General features: G+C 43.2%; 1 protein-coding gene across 2 annotated transcripts in view; it reads right to left on the bottom strand.

Annotated features, from left to right (window-relative positions):
* The window catches only part of RNF38 (ring finger protein 38), a 123,881-nt gene extending 109,410 nt beyond the window's left edge, over nt 1–14,471 (bottom strand). For both annotated transcript variants that reach the window (XM_079926405.1, XM_079926403.1), the window contains exon 1: nt 14,149–14,471. In XM_079926405.1, the coding sequence (XP_079782531.1) occupies nt 14,149–14,401 (253 nt within the window). In that variant the 5' untranslated portion in view covers nt 14,402–14,471. The remainder of the gene's footprint in view (nt 1–14,148) is intronic.
* Between the last annotated feature and the right edge of the window lie 994 nt (nt 14,472–15,465).

Below are 15,465 nucleotides of genomic sequence, written 5' to 3' on the forward strand. Positions count from 1 at the left end.
GCACATAAATAAGTAAAAAGAGACATAACCTCCAAGGGTAGATAACTGAGTTAGAAGGCATTTGACAAACTTATTCTTTCTAAGAAAAGCACTTAATAAATAAAAATACTACTTCTTTAACTTGTTAGCTTTCAGACCCACAGTCAACCCCACAATGAACAGTGAAACACAACTGAGGCAGCCTCATTATGCTACAGTCAAATATTGAATATGACATTTTCTGGATGTTACAGTGTAGCCAATGAAATAAGAAAGAAAAATAACAGAGGAAAATATTGAAAAGGAGTCTAAATTAGCAGCACTGTCCAATAATAGAGTTGTCCAGCTGGAATACTCAAGAAAAATCTATGAAAAATTACTAAAATGACTGAAAGAGCTCAGGAAATTGGCAGGTATTTAAATAAATATACAAAAATCAACAGCTTTTCCTAACATCAGCAAAGCTCAAAAAATATGATGAAAAACATCCCACTGTCAAAAGTAAGAAGAGGGGCTTCCCTAGTGGTGCGGTGGTTAAGAATCCACCTGCCAATGCAGGTACACGGGTTTGAGCCCTGGTCCGGGAAGATCCCACATGCCGCGGAGCAACTAAGCCCGTGCGCCACAACTACTGAGCCTGCGCTCTAGAGCCCACGAGCCACAACGACTGAGCCCAAGTGCCACAACTGCTGCAGCCTGCACACCTAGAGCCCACACTCTGCAACAAGAGAAGCCACTGCAGTGAGAAGACCACGCCCTGCAACAAAGAGTAGCCCCGGCTCGCCGCAACTAGAGAAAGCCCGCGTGCAGCAACGAAGACCCAACACAGCCAAAATAAATAAATAAATAAATAAATTTTTTTTTAAAAAGAACATAAAATACTATGGAATTGACATTATGTGTTTAATTGACATTAAACTATAAAGCCCTACTAAGGCACATACTATGGCACTACTAAGCTCTACTAAGGCACATACTATAAGAAAACGGGAAAGAAATCATGTTAATAGATTGACAGATGTTAACAGTGCGATGAGATCAACTATTTCCAACCTCATAAATTTAATGCTTTTCCAATCTCTGTATCAATGGGATTTTCGCAGTAACCCTGACAAAAACTTTTAAAAATATATATCTGGACGTTGGGGAAAAGCATGTAATGAAAGGCAAAAGTCTTTTTTCAAAATAATAATAACTACAAGGAGATGCCCTACAAAGCATTTATCCATATAAAACTACAATAAGTAAAACATGTAATATTGGTGCCAGAATACTGACAGATCAATAGAACAGAGTGAGAAACAGATCTAAGTATTAATGAAAATTCAGTATATGATTTAAAATGTCATGTTAAATATATAAGGAACTGGTTAAATTGTGGTACATCCATTATCAAATAAAATGGAATATTACAGTTATTAAAAATGAGGTAGATTACACTGATGTAGAAAGCTGGTCGCAATATAGTATGATGTAAAAAAAAACAATGTAAAGAATAGGAAGTACAATATGATCCCTTGTGTTTTATTTATTTGTTTATTAGACAGCCACGCTATGTATAGAAAATGTCTGGAAAGATACACATATCTAAATAGCACTGTCACTACCTCTGGGATTATAGTAAGGAGAGGAATAAGAATGGAGAGTCCATCAGTCATTACCCCAACAGTGAAGAGATGGCAAACTCAAATTAGAATAATCTGAAGGGGGTTTATTTATAAAAGTAATAATTACAAAGTTGGGAGGTGAGGCCTACAGAAACGACAGGGGATGAACAGGACTAGCTATAGCATAACAATTATCACTCTGGCTCCCAAAAAGACAGGACACAGAGAGTACCAGAACCCAGGTAATATAAGGCCGGCTACCCTGAGTGGAGAGAGAATAAATATTCTGACCTCATTCTTCTTCCCTTCAATCTCCTCTTAAGGCTGAACCCAACCAGAAACGAGAAGACCTGGGAACTCTTTCCCTGGGGCAGAGAACCAGGTGGAAATGGGTGAAGGAGAGGCGTGGAGAAGTAAATAGAAGGTACCGGGCGGGCCCAGATTTCTTTTACCTTTTTATAAAATTAATTACATAAATAGAAGTAAAATATCTTCATTAGAAATGAAAAACTTACATAGAAAGCTAAAATTCCACCCTCCATAATGCTGGATCTTTCTCCAGAAGTAATCATCTTTATTTTTTATCATCATTTTGATGGGGCCTGTCACTGACTTTTTTCTAGACAGACACACACTCACCACAATAAAACACACAGAATTGCTTTAGGAGGCGTTGTTTGCTCAACATGAACAGTATTAATCACCCTATTACCTTCCGCAACCTTTTTTTCTCACCATTTTCAGTTCAGTTATAAAATAATGCTCAAGAAATCAAGAGGAACAGTTTAAATCTCCTCAGGGTTGTTTACACCCTACCTCAGTGGTTCTCAAAATATCCCCCCACTCCCCCAACCGCTGCATTAGCATCACCTAGTAATTTGTTTAAAAGGCCCCACCCTAGTACAGTGAATCAAAAGCTCAGGAAGTGGGGCCCAGTAACCTTCCTTTTAACCTGCCCTCCACGTGACTATCATGCAGGCTAAAGTTTGAGTGCCACTACTCCATCACCTGTGCCCTTGCTAGGAATCTGCTTTTTAACTAGATCCCGGGGTGATGCGTAAGTAAACTGAAGTGTTAAGAAGCCGGTCTACCTCTGAGCCATAAACCTAACCACAATCCATATTACCCGCACCTATCTACACACAGGGTATTATGAGTGGCTTCTGGGGATGGGAAGGGGGAAGGCCAGCAAAAAGAGCGGTGGTTTTTAACCTCTTTGAATTTAAATCTATCACTCCTGTGGGAAAAACATCAGCACTGCATGCCCTAGTTAGGCAGAGCATGTTAGCAGTGTTGTCTTTTGTGCGTGACAGACAGCACATAACTACCTTTAAACCACCCTGGAAATGTACCGCTCTTAGGTGTCAATATTATATCATAAGTTCTCATTTTTCTTTTAAAATAAGTTAGTTTGAATGTTAACCCCAGGCATAATAAAATTACGTACGAATAGCTAACCTCTGTTTGTATCACTAATACTGTAATGGGAATCCATCATTTTAAAACAAAGCGCAGGGATACACCTTTTCTGCTCTAACAAGGATACTTTTATCAACATTTACAAGTGTATCTACCCTCCACTTCCATACTGCAGGCTCCACCTCTACACAGCTTGTGGGGAGGGGAAAATGTCCCCAGAATTCCACCTTTAACTTCCTGCTGCCTCCCTGAAAGGCTGACATTTTCTTTCAAAACCTGCACCCTAAAGCCCCTCTTCCTTTGCTCTTCTCTCATTTTTCTCCACGGAGTCTTCAGGTCTGTCCTGAGTCACAGGCAAACATGTTGACTTTCTCAGGAAATCTGCCAAAGTAACGACATATACATGTGTGCTTGAGAATCCTACTGTCTCACTGCTTAGCCAGCCTGACTCGGGCTAACACAACGATCTGCTTTTTTAAGGCACTTCCAGTTTCACTTCCAGCTCCTACCAGGCTTATGCCCCGCCCCAAGGCAGCACAGCCTCCTCTCTCTGAGCTTTCCTGACACAGGAAGTAGCACAGTCAATTCTGTGGGGCCCAAACCCAACTTGACTTGCCTCGCCCTTCTTAAAGCAATCTCAAAATCAAAATTTCTAAAGCTCCTTTTCCATTTGATAACTTTTCTTCCACACAAAGAAAGTTTTAATCAAGACACGATAAATTTGGGCCTTGGGTTTTTAATTACATAGCATCAGGAAAAATAATATAACTATTCTATCAAACAATTCTATTTGGAAAGGAAACATGTTTCTAATAAAGATGTTAAAAAAAAAAGAAAATGAAAAAAAAAGAAAGGAACATGTTTACATCTCAAAAGTGCTATAAAAAGATTTTGGTATGGTAAAAGTTTGATTTCTATCCCCAACCCACACAATTGTTTCTTAAAATTATTTATGGCAATTGAGACAGAGTTCATTTTTTAAAGATTTTCTTCTACCAAAAGCTAGACTCAAAATATGTACAGAATTACCTAAACATTCTAGAGTCAAATTCTGACTTTAGTTTTATCTCATGGACATTAATAATTTCATGAATTAAACACAGATTCACTTTAAAGCAAATCTTTTGACTTGTTGCCTTTGTAGGGTTTTGGGTTTAACTGTTGTTGTTTGTTGTTGTTGTTAAGCACACAACGGTGGCTTTTATTTAAAGTTAAAGCTCAAAAATATCATGGAATAGTAATTTCTGTTTTTAATATATGCATAGTTTTTAATAGAAATACTGGATAATTAGATCACAAGAATTCATGACTCATATTCTTCATATACAGCAAAGACAGTCAACAATGTCTTCCATTAGAGTCCCAAACATACTGTAACTCTAGAGGTGTTCTGATGCTAAGGTTCTTAAAGAAATGCAAACCAGTAAATGGGTGGAAATTCCTCAATTATCTGGATTTAATCAGCTTTTATCCTGCCTGAATAGAAGACTATCTTCCTCCTATGAATTAATTCTCATATTGCTTAGTAATTTGAAAGGTGGAGAATTCATTTTTCTTTTCCAACTATCCATAAACAAAGAAAAAGACTGAGTTGGCAGTGCTCAACTCAAAAACAGGACATGTTCCAAAAGTCTAAAACTACTGTACCTCGTTTTGACCTTAGAATCCCATTTTCCCATAGAACATTTTCTAAATGGATGGCCCACCAATGTCTATTAAGCCCACAACATAAACGAAATAATATTAGAAACACTATAACTGCTTGAAAAAATTTAATCTCAGATTCCAACTTTGGGCCACCTAAAGACAGAATTTTCAACAAGCATTCCAACCAAGTTTGAAGTAGTTCATTTGGGAACCACTATGCTACATTATTTTCCTCAAATAATCTACTATGTCAGACAGCATCAACACAGCACCAGGCTCTCCAACTGATGCCTGAAATATTCATATTCTATACCACTGAATAAAGGGATATATTTATGCTTTAGCTTGTGACAAATCAAAGTTTATTATGGAAATTAAGAAGGCTAAAAAGAAGTCTAACATCCATTCTTACACTAATTTCAGAGAGGAAGGTACTCATATCCACAAAAAGGTGGGATTCTGAATAGGGCCAAATTTTTCTACGAGAAGTTTTGTATCTGCTTAAGTGACCAAACAAGCACTGAGTTAAGACCAATGTTCAGAATCACAGAACATGGGAGATTTTCCAAGAAGCAATTTAAATATGCCTGATCTGAGGTGAACCCACTCCAATGCAGGTACTCCTACTCCTTATTATGTGAAAAAGTAGTGAATGACTAAAAAGAAATTTAATTAAATAATCCTAACACAAAAATTGAGAACTTAAAAGGAGTGCATTTCTCAGGAGGAACAAAGGTAAAACTGAAGACTGCAAATTCTCTCTAGTGGCTAAGACAGTGGTCACCTTTGCTTATGTTCAATCTTGTTACCAAAACTTTGCTTAGGCTATCTATAAAGTGAGACGTAAAGCATGATGGCTAAAAATACAGACTCTGAAATAAGACGGCTTGGGTTCATATCCTAGATAACACTCTTAATAGCTGCGTCATCTTTAGCAAGTTATTTAACCTCTCTGTGCTCCAGTTTCTTCATCCGCACAATAAAGATGATAAAAGCATCAACCTTAGAGGACTGTAGTGAAAATTAAATGAATTAATCCAGGTAAACCACTTAGAATAGAGCCTTGCACATAATAAGCACACAGTAAGTGACCACTATTATCTAGATATTCAAAAATAAGCAGGATTTGGAGAAGATAGGAAAAATTAAAGCTGAAGCAACAATCAAACAAACAGAGGTGAAAAAGTGATACACACACATGGAAACAGGGCATTACACTTCCCTGCAGAATATTCACGAAGAATAGTAGAGACTGGAATAATGAAGACCCAATTATGCTGGCCTTGAATGCCAAACCAAAAAATATTTTACTTACAAGGCAGCCAGTTAAATTTGTGACCTGATCAGATCTGTGCTTTAGCAATGTTAATTATAATGATTATATCATATCACTACTATTTATGCAATTTTGATGTTCTCAAACCCAAAAATTTGTTTGGTCAACTAACACACTGTTGGAGTCTATTGCTAAACTGTTGTATATCTGAATCAAATCTGAAATCCTCACTGTGTCTGGTACATAGTAGGCATTCAATAAATGTTTTATTGTTACTTTTACTGGCCACCAGAGCAGTGCAGTAAACAGTCAGAGGTTATATGTATATGTATTGTAAGAAATATGTATTACAAATGAAGCAGCCAAGTAACAGCTGGTAAAATGTTAAGTCACTGCTGAGCAGTATACTTGCCTAAAACAGGGGTAATCACCCTTACTTTTCATTAAAAGCAGATAAAATGGAACCTTGTATATTTTTAAATCTCATAAAATTTAGCTGTCAGATTGATAGTCTTCTTAAGGATTATTTGGGCAATATCTTTGTAATGGACTACCCAGTGTTCTTATGTGATGATAAATTTAAGGCAGATTTCCTCAAGATATCTGCACTCCCATGTTCACTGCAGCATTATTCACAATAGCTAAGATAAAGAAAGAACCTAAGTGTCTGATGAATGAGTGGATGAAGAAGTTGTGGTATATACAAACAATGGAATATTATTCAGCCATGAAGAAAGAAGGAAATCCTGCCATTTGCAACAACATGGATGAAACTGGAGGACATAATGTAAAGTGAAATAAGCCAAAGAGAGAAAGACAAATACTTTAAGATGTCACTTATATGTAGAATCTAAAAAGATAATAATAGTAATAATTTAGTTTTTAATATAAAAGTCAAACTCATGGAAACAGAGAGTAGAATGGTGGTTACCAGGGCCTGGGGAGTGGAGGAAATGAGATGTTGGTCAAAAGGCACAACCCTTCAGTTATAAGATAAGTAAGTTCTGAGGCTCTAATGTACAGCATGGTGACTATAGTTAACAGTACTGTATACTTGAAATTTGCTAAGAAAATAGATCTTAAGCATTCTCACCAAGAAAAAAGGTAGTTATGTGAGGTGATGAATGTATTAATTAACCTGACCATGGTAATCATTTCGCCATGTACACAAATATCAAACCATCACACTGCACACTTTAAATACATACAATTTTATTTGTCAGTATAAAAGGGAGAGAGAGAGAGAAAGGAAGGAAGGAAGGAAAGAGAGAAAGGAAGAAAGGAAGGAAAGAAAGAAGGAAGGAAGGGAGGGAGGGAGCAGAAGGAAGGAAGGAATGGAAGAAGGGAAGGAGGGAGGGAGGAAAGGAGGGAGGGAGGAAGGAAAGAAGGGAGGCAGGAAGGAAGAAAGACATTTGAGACACTAGTAAAAGTAATATACTAATAGTTAACATAGTAAAAAAAAAGTGTTCACTAGAAGATTGATTGCCAACAGATCTTAGAAGCACATCATGACAAGATGGTTGATATAAGAGGCTAAACACATATCCCCAGATTCATTGATTTTTTTCTGGTGGTGGTAGGGGAAAGTCAGCTTCCCAAGATGTCAGTCAGTGCTAACTTTTAGAAACTTAAACAAACAAAAAAAAATTAGTAAGAACATGCCATGATTTGGCTTTCTTGGGCAATCAATCATTCTGGCAACACAAGCATAAAACAAAGTAGGCCTGGATTTCTACATACCTTCTTGTAAAGTACTTTTTTAAAAAAATTTATTTATTATTTATTTATTTTTGGCTGTCTTGGGTCTTCGTTGCTGCACGCAGGCTTTCTCCAGCTGCGGCAATTGGGGGCCACTCTTCATTGCAGTGTGCGTGCTTCTCATTGCGGTGGCTTCTCTTGTTGCGGAGCAGGGGCTCTAGGCACACGGGCTTCAGTAGTTGTGGCACGTGGGCTCAGTAGTTGTGGCTCACGGGCTCTAGAGCACAGGCTCAGTAGTTGTGGCGCACGGGCTTAGCTGCTCCGCGGCATGTGGGATCTTCCTGGACCAGGGCTCCAACCTGTGTCCCCTGCATTGGCAGGCGGATTCTTAACCACTGTGCCATCACGGAAGTCCCACTGTAAAGTACTTTTCAGTTACAGTTTTAGACTAGAAAAAAAAAGTTCCGGCTGTCTTGTGCTTTTTAAAGCTTCACGTATCTTGCAAGTATTAGAATTTAAAACCTTGAAATGTACTCACTTAAACACATTCCTGTCAGCATTACCAACAACGCTCCATTATCCATTTTGGTACTGTCTCCAGATGCTTTTAATCCCCGCCTGACTTCTCCCTACCAACAAGTACTTGGATACCATCTTTACCCTGTCTGCCCCCATTACTTGGTTGTGCTTAGGGAATTATAATTACAGTGATCCCGCCTTTAAAACATCCTCAGAGCACAAAGCCTCTTTGTATGATTGGGGGTGAGGGGGGCACCTTCCAGGCTCCACAGCAAAGTGTGGGTGGTGGCAACATAGGCAGCAACGAAAGAAGAGGAGCTGGGGCCTCTCTGGAGGCCTTCGGGTCTGGTTCAATATTGTTTGAGGGGTTTTACTAGTGGGTGTCCAGCCCAAAGGTTCTACAAAGCCTCTGCACCCCTCCCATGAGGAGAGTAAAGGACAGGACCTGTTCTGACAGATGGAGAGATCACCACCAAGCCCAAAAGGCCAGGGAACAGAAGGGAGCATGAAAAGGGGGAGAAAAGAAAGCAGGAGCTGAAACATACTCCTTTGTGCTGTTCTCAGTACTTCAGGTAATGAACTCTCTGACAGTGAAGCTATCACCCCAATGAATCAGTGGCTAGTACTGGTATTACCAGCACCCAGTAGGTGCTCACTCAAACATGTACAGAGGCAGCAGCAAAAATCTACATAGGAAGACAAATCTATTAAAAATTTAAAAAAATAAAATAGCCTAAAAGCCAAATGAAAATACTTTTTTTAAATTATTAGAGTCCCATCTTCTAGTTGCACAAGTGATTACGAAATGAATACTTGTTTTACTTTGCCTCCCCTACTACTTCAGTGTAGACTTCAAAACTGCTCACTTTCCAGCTCTGTCTGACAATAAAACAGACTTCAACCAAAGATCAGTGAGCACCATCTGCAAACACTGAAATCAAAGGTGCTGAAGCAGAACAGATACTGACAGGTGACTTTCAACTCAAGGTACATCCCAGAAGCACTACAAAATGTTCTACTACTTAATTGCTTGCAGCTCTCTCTTCCATGCATGTATTTCTTCCTCTTTACCACTTCTTCCCTTCTTTCAACAGGGTCAAATGGTTATATCAAAACTTACAATCTCTCCCTCATTTCTACACATATTTTATCACAAAAGCAGACAATACAGTGACAGCTTTCCATATCATGACCGGAGGGGGCTACTGATAAACTCTAGTATAATCCCATCATTCTCCTCCACCTGCCCAACATGGTTAACTGTCCCAAGCAGTCCCTAGAATAGCACTAATATCCATTTAAACTAAGAACAGAAAAAAAACCCTGAAACTGCTTTGGGTGAGGCTTATAGGTGAGAACTGTTTATTCTCCTTGCGTGGGCATAAGACTAGTTCTGTTAAACATTTTCAGTTTTATTTACATACATTTTCTTTAAAAAATGATTTCTTCAAGACAGCAGCAAAAGCACAATGGAACCCTCTATCCATCACCCTCAATCATGTTTAAAAATAATAATAAAAAAGACAATAGAAACCACTTCAAATTGTACCTCTCCCTTGAGCCCACAGAACAGCACTCTTCCATGACAACTGTTCTGAAAAAACACACTGCCATTATTTGCAAAAGCAGTAGGAAGTCCAGTCTTGTCCTTGGTTCAGCACTCCCCCTTCCTCTCTCTCCAAGAAAAAATGAAACAGCAGGAAGCGTAAACAACCGCTTAATGGAAAATACAAATGGGCAAATATTTTCAAAATTGGCTAAAAAGCCTGAGGTCTTAAGAAATTCAGGAATACTAGTGTAGGGGGAAATAGGAAGAGAAAAATAGTATCGTATTTCCCCCTCAAAGTGAGCACTATGTGACTGCATGAGCAAATGCGCGCGTAGCTACTTTCTCTCCTTCACTTACCAGATGCTTTTGTCTTTTTAATGATTTCTTTCTTATTGTCTTTCCATAAATAATGGTATTTATCAAATTGTTTATTCTGTACAATTTCTCCAGACCCATAACAAATTTTACAATTTTGAGCTGAACTCTTTGGTTCAACTCTTTGGTTCAACTGAGCATGGTAATGAAAAACCAGGGGTAGGCCCTTTCCCATGAAAAGCTCACATGGAGAAAACTCTTTTGGAGTCTCAGGCCTAGCAGTGACCAGCCCTCTTCACAGAGCCTGTGGTGAGTATGGACGGGTAACAGCTGGACCAACAGTTACAAAGCCGCAGGGCCATGCTAGTTCACAGAGCACCTTTGTGAGGATCAGAAAAGGGTGCCCCCACTAAGGGGACACAGTTTCCACACAAGGTGTTCATCTTGGTAAGCGGAGCACAAAATGGGTTTCTACTCCCACTTGCGAAACAAAACAAGCACCCAGTGCTGAGAACAACCTATACAACCCTAATCAGCAGCCCTGGGGCAAAACTGCACCTCCAAAGTAGGTTTCCAAAAAGGAGAACGTCACCAAAAACAAACAGCATTTCACAAATTTCATTACCAGAAATTCTCACACATGTTAATATAAATTCATTCATAAACATATTAGGACCAGAGGAAAAAGGGTCTAGCAAAGAAGGAAAACTAGCAAATTTGAGAGAAAGGAAACTCTTCCATCTAGAGGAATAATGTTGTTCCTAAAGCCCCCAATCTTTGACTACAGGTTCAAATAGCTGAATTTCAAATGCATGTGCTAAGCTAAAACATGCAAACAATCACTATCATCTGCAGAGAAAGGCATGATCACATACATTTACCTTTGGGGGTTTACTTTCTCCAATTTGCTAGTTTTCCTTCTCAGTCAGACACTTTTTTGCTCCTATCCTGACTATAAAACCATACACAGTGATACAAATGGTTAAAGTTTATAAAACCTGATAAACAGCCCTGGTGGGTGGTGGGCCCCTTAGCTACCTGCATGAAAATAAGAGGAATAGACAACCTGGATTATGAAGGGTTTAACATTCAATGGCTTCCAACCCTATCACTCTTTTATGCCCTACAAAAGAGCTAAATATCACATGGGTCCAAATTAGTCCCAGTCATGCAGGAGGGGCAACAGAAGGCAGCCTGGGGACTAGGCTGGGCAAAGCTGAGAAGAAGTACAGCCCAGAGTCAGAAGAAACCTTAAGGCAGTGGTTCTCAAACTTTAGTGGGCATGAGAATCTACTAGGGAACATGTTCAGAATCAGATTTCTGGGTCCCTCCCTACATTTGACAGATCAGAATGTCCTGGAGCACTTATATTTTGACAAAATTCAAACTGCTGACCTAGGTCCACCAGAAAGTTTAGAAAGACTGGGAAATCCTCCACGTGCCTATCAGCTGTTCCAAAATAAAAGTCATCCATCACAAAACTAGGCTTTGCGGGTCAGAATGGGGTGAGAAAAGGATCATCAGCCAGCATGCCTAACAGGCTGTGCTGGGCTGGATGCTGTAGCTAGAGTTTCACTATTAAGGGACAAAAACCCTCTGCTATGTAAACAAGAAATTATTTTGCATGTTGAGAAATATTTCAAACATCTGAAAAATATTTAAATATCTCTGTACCCTACATCCAAGATAAGCAAATCTTAATTTGCAATTATCTGATTCAGGTTTAATAATAGAATACTAGATATAACTAAAGCCCTCTGTGTACCCCTGGATCAATCCCATTCCTCACCCACTCTCCTGAGAGGTTACCACTACTCTGAATTTGGTGTTAGTTGTTACCATGAATGTTTTTATACTACTACTACATATGTACACAGACACAGACAATATTATTTTGCATGTTTTCAGATTTTATGCAAGTGGAAACATTCTCTAATAATTCTTCTGTTATTTACTCCCCCAGCCCCTGTTATGTTTGTAAGATTCAACCATTTTAATGCATGTGGCTATAGTTTATTTTTCACAGTGCTCTAATATTCAATTGTGTGGGACTATCTAACAATTTATGTATTTCCCTATTGGTGGACATTTAAGCAGCAATAAACATTCCTGTACTTCTTTTGTACTTATTTTCTTGGACAAGTGTGCAAAGATTTCTTAAAGTATATACCCAGAAATGGGCATTTTAGGTGAACGGATTTGCTTGCCCTCCTTTAGCTAGACATCACTATGCTACTCTCCAGAGTGACTGTATCTATTTACATTCCCACTAGCAGTATATAAAAGGTGATTTCCCCAAAACCTTACTAACAGTTGGTTATCACAGCATTTAATTTCTGCCAATCTGATGAGTGTGAAATGGCATGTCACTGATGTTTCAATTTGCACTTCCCTGATTTTAAGTCTTTGACAAGTAAATTTTCATATATATATATCTGTCAAATATGTTTTTCTCAGTTTTTAAGAAAAATTTAACCCATCTTGTCTGAATCAGGGCAGCTCTTCCCAAAGAACCTTGCCAACAGCCACCACAACTGGAAAGCTGAGGTGCGGGAGGGCAGCAAGAAAACAGCTGACTTAAACAAGGAATCATCTTGGACAAAGAGCCCTAATTAATGCATTTGCTAATTAGTCTTTCCCTTCCCTCTTTTGTCAAGGCTTACTTCCAAGACAATACTACGGCCCCCAGCCTTAGAACAAGAGAGAGAATGGGGGGGATGGGGAGTACCCAAAACATTATGTAAAAGTACTTACAACTGTCTTTACTCAAAGAAAATGATGTGATTGCAGACGAATACCTATTACTCAACCTTGTAAGATACCATCCACCTCTAACAGACTCCTTTCAAGCTCATTACCTTTGGCTCCCTCTTTAAAACAGCCCAATCTTTTTCTCTACACTAGACACTGTCCCCCTCCCTTTCATCTCCCTTCCCCCACAATGACTAAATTTCCTCCTTTTCCCCCATTCTACAGCTTCTGTTTTCTAACTCCACAGGACCCTCGTCATTGACTATAACACTACTCTCTCTCGTTGCCTCTAGAACCCCAAGTCCCTTTCCAAGATGCATCCACAATAAAAAACAACCCACCCAAAAGAAAAACGGGAATCCCATGCAGTACATGGTCCTCTTCCATGCCAGGCAGGTGGGTGACCTGTCCCAATTCTCTCACTTCCTACCCCTTCACGCCTGGGATAGCTGTGCTTTCTCTGGGGGTTCCCCAAGTGTGACAGGTCCAGACCACCTGGGAAAGCCTCATTTGGCTTTCTGTGGCAGAAACGTCTTTACTAGGGCCATATATACACTTGTTTGGGGCAGGAACGAAACTCGGGCCATTTCGTGAAAAAGACACCTTACAGGCGTCTCCACAAAAGCAGGCAGGCCTCCCACCTATTAATTCCAGCTGGATTGGTTTCGTCCGTGCAGTGGTGGGAAAGGTGGCCTGGCAGAGACCAAATGGTCCCCGCAGTAAGAACTTTCTGAAGCTCTGACCCACTCACTCAAGAAAGCCCTCTTCCCAGAGAGGACAACCTCACAGGAGTCTCTCCCCCTGCGGCTCCCCAGGACACCACGAATCCCCCAAATCAGCCGCCGCTCTCCTCCGTCCCAGCCTGCAAGAGATCCTTTCTCCTAAGCCAGCCCCAAAAGCGCTGGGTGGGCGTGCCTGGGGCCGAGGCCTAGCGCCCCCTCCTCCACGATCAATCTCTCTCGGTTCTCCGGGGCTAGGGGCTCTTCCTCCTCCCAGCGCCCCCTGCTCCGGGCCCGCGCCGGCCCATAGTGACCCTGGGTCCCAGCCAGGTTACGACTTTCGCCGGCTATGTGACCTTGGGCAAGTCACTTCCCCCTGTAAACCTCCGTTTCCTCCGCCGCCCAGAGGAGACCTAGAGAGGTCCTGCCCTGCCCACCCTAGGGGAGGGGGTTACCCACCAGGGGGGAAAACGCTTTGTGAGCCGCTCCGCGCAGCGGAGACACAGGGCTCACAGGGGCTCCGGGGCCGGACTAACCTGACCCGGACAACGCTCCACCCCCGCCGCGGGGCCGGGCGGCTGGACCACACGCCTCTGGGCGGCCCCCCAACACACACACCCGAGACCAACCCACGCCCCTCCCCGCCTGGCCCGCTCCTGGACCCCGTACCTGCTCCCGGCGCTCGGCCGCAGGCGCCGCCACCCTGGGCGCCTGCCCGGAGAGGCCCGTGGCCCGGAGGGCTGAGGCGGCCGGCTGCAGCGGGCTCGGGCCGGGGAGGCGGCGGCAGGGGGCGCGGACGGCGCGGGGGCCCGAGCTCGGCGGGGCCCGGCCTGGGAGACGACGACTGAGGCTGGAAGTGCGCGGCGGCCGCGGCTGCTGAGGCGGCGGCGGCGGCGACCGCGGCGGCGGCGCTTCCGCTCATGGCGGGGCCGCGAGCAGCAGCTCCGGCTGCGACTCGACTTCGGCGCGGCGGGCGCTGGCTGGGCCCGGGCCGGCGGCGGCGGTGGTGGCGGCGGTGGCGGCGGCGGCGGCGGCGGCGGCGGCAGCAGCGGCGGCGGCAGCGGTAGCGGCGGCGGCGGCGGCGGCGGCGGCAGCGGCAGCGACGGAGGCGGTTCCCGGAGGAGGAGGAGGAGGAGCCGGGAAGCGGCGGCGGCAGCGGAGGGGGCGGGGACGCGGAGGGGGGGTGGGGACGCAGCGCCGCCGCCGCCAATGGGCGGCGAGCTCCTCGGCCGACCGAGGCTCACGGGCTGGGCGGGCGGCGCCGTGGGGCATCTTCTGCTGCTGAGGCGGGGAGGCTGAGGGCCGTCCGCCGGGAGAGCCCAGTTTCGGGGGCTGCTCCGCCCCCGGTCCACCTCCGGGGTAAGGCCGCGGGCCTCCGGGGCAAGGCCTCGCGCCACCCAGGCCCGGCGGTGCCTGGGGCTCCGCCGCGGCTGCCTGTGGCGCCGATATCGGCGCCCGCGAGTTTGGCGGGGGCTTGTCCCGGGTAGCTGCTGCCCGCCGGCGCGCCCGCCCGCCCGCAGGCTCCCATTCCACGGGTTGTGCCGCCTCGGCCTCCTTCCTCCACCTCTCCCCACTCTAGAGCCACGGACTTCTCTCCTCTCCCTCTCTTGGCTGTTTCCTCAAAGTTTTTCCTTTTCAGACACTTAGGAAAGAAACTCTCCCTTCCCTTCTTGGGCTGTGTCTCAGTGGTAAATCAGTCCCTGTGGACCCAGAGAGGGTAGCAGAAGCAGAAACGAAACAGATGCGCTGCCTTCTCTGAGTCTAGAGACCCATCTTGAATTATGAGCAGAAGCCAGCCTGATCCCTCGCCCCTTTCTCTGACTTTCTCTTCCTCTTTCTTACTTTAAACCCCCTTGTTGTTAGAAGACAGGAAGCCATCCAACTCGGCTGTGCCTAGTCTCAAGAAAGGGAGAGACTGTGAGGTGCAGAAAGGCTTTCGAGATGCGCTGACAGTTTTCTTATGAGAGAAGAACTCTGCAGATTCAT

The sequence above is a fragment of the Stenella coeruleoalba genome (assembly GCF_951394435.1).
Source record: "Stenella coeruleoalba genome assembly, chromosome: 7".
In the NCBI taxonomy this organism is placed as follows: Eukaryota; Metazoa; Chordata; class Mammalia; order Artiodactyla; family Delphinidae; genus Stenella; species Stenella coeruleoalba.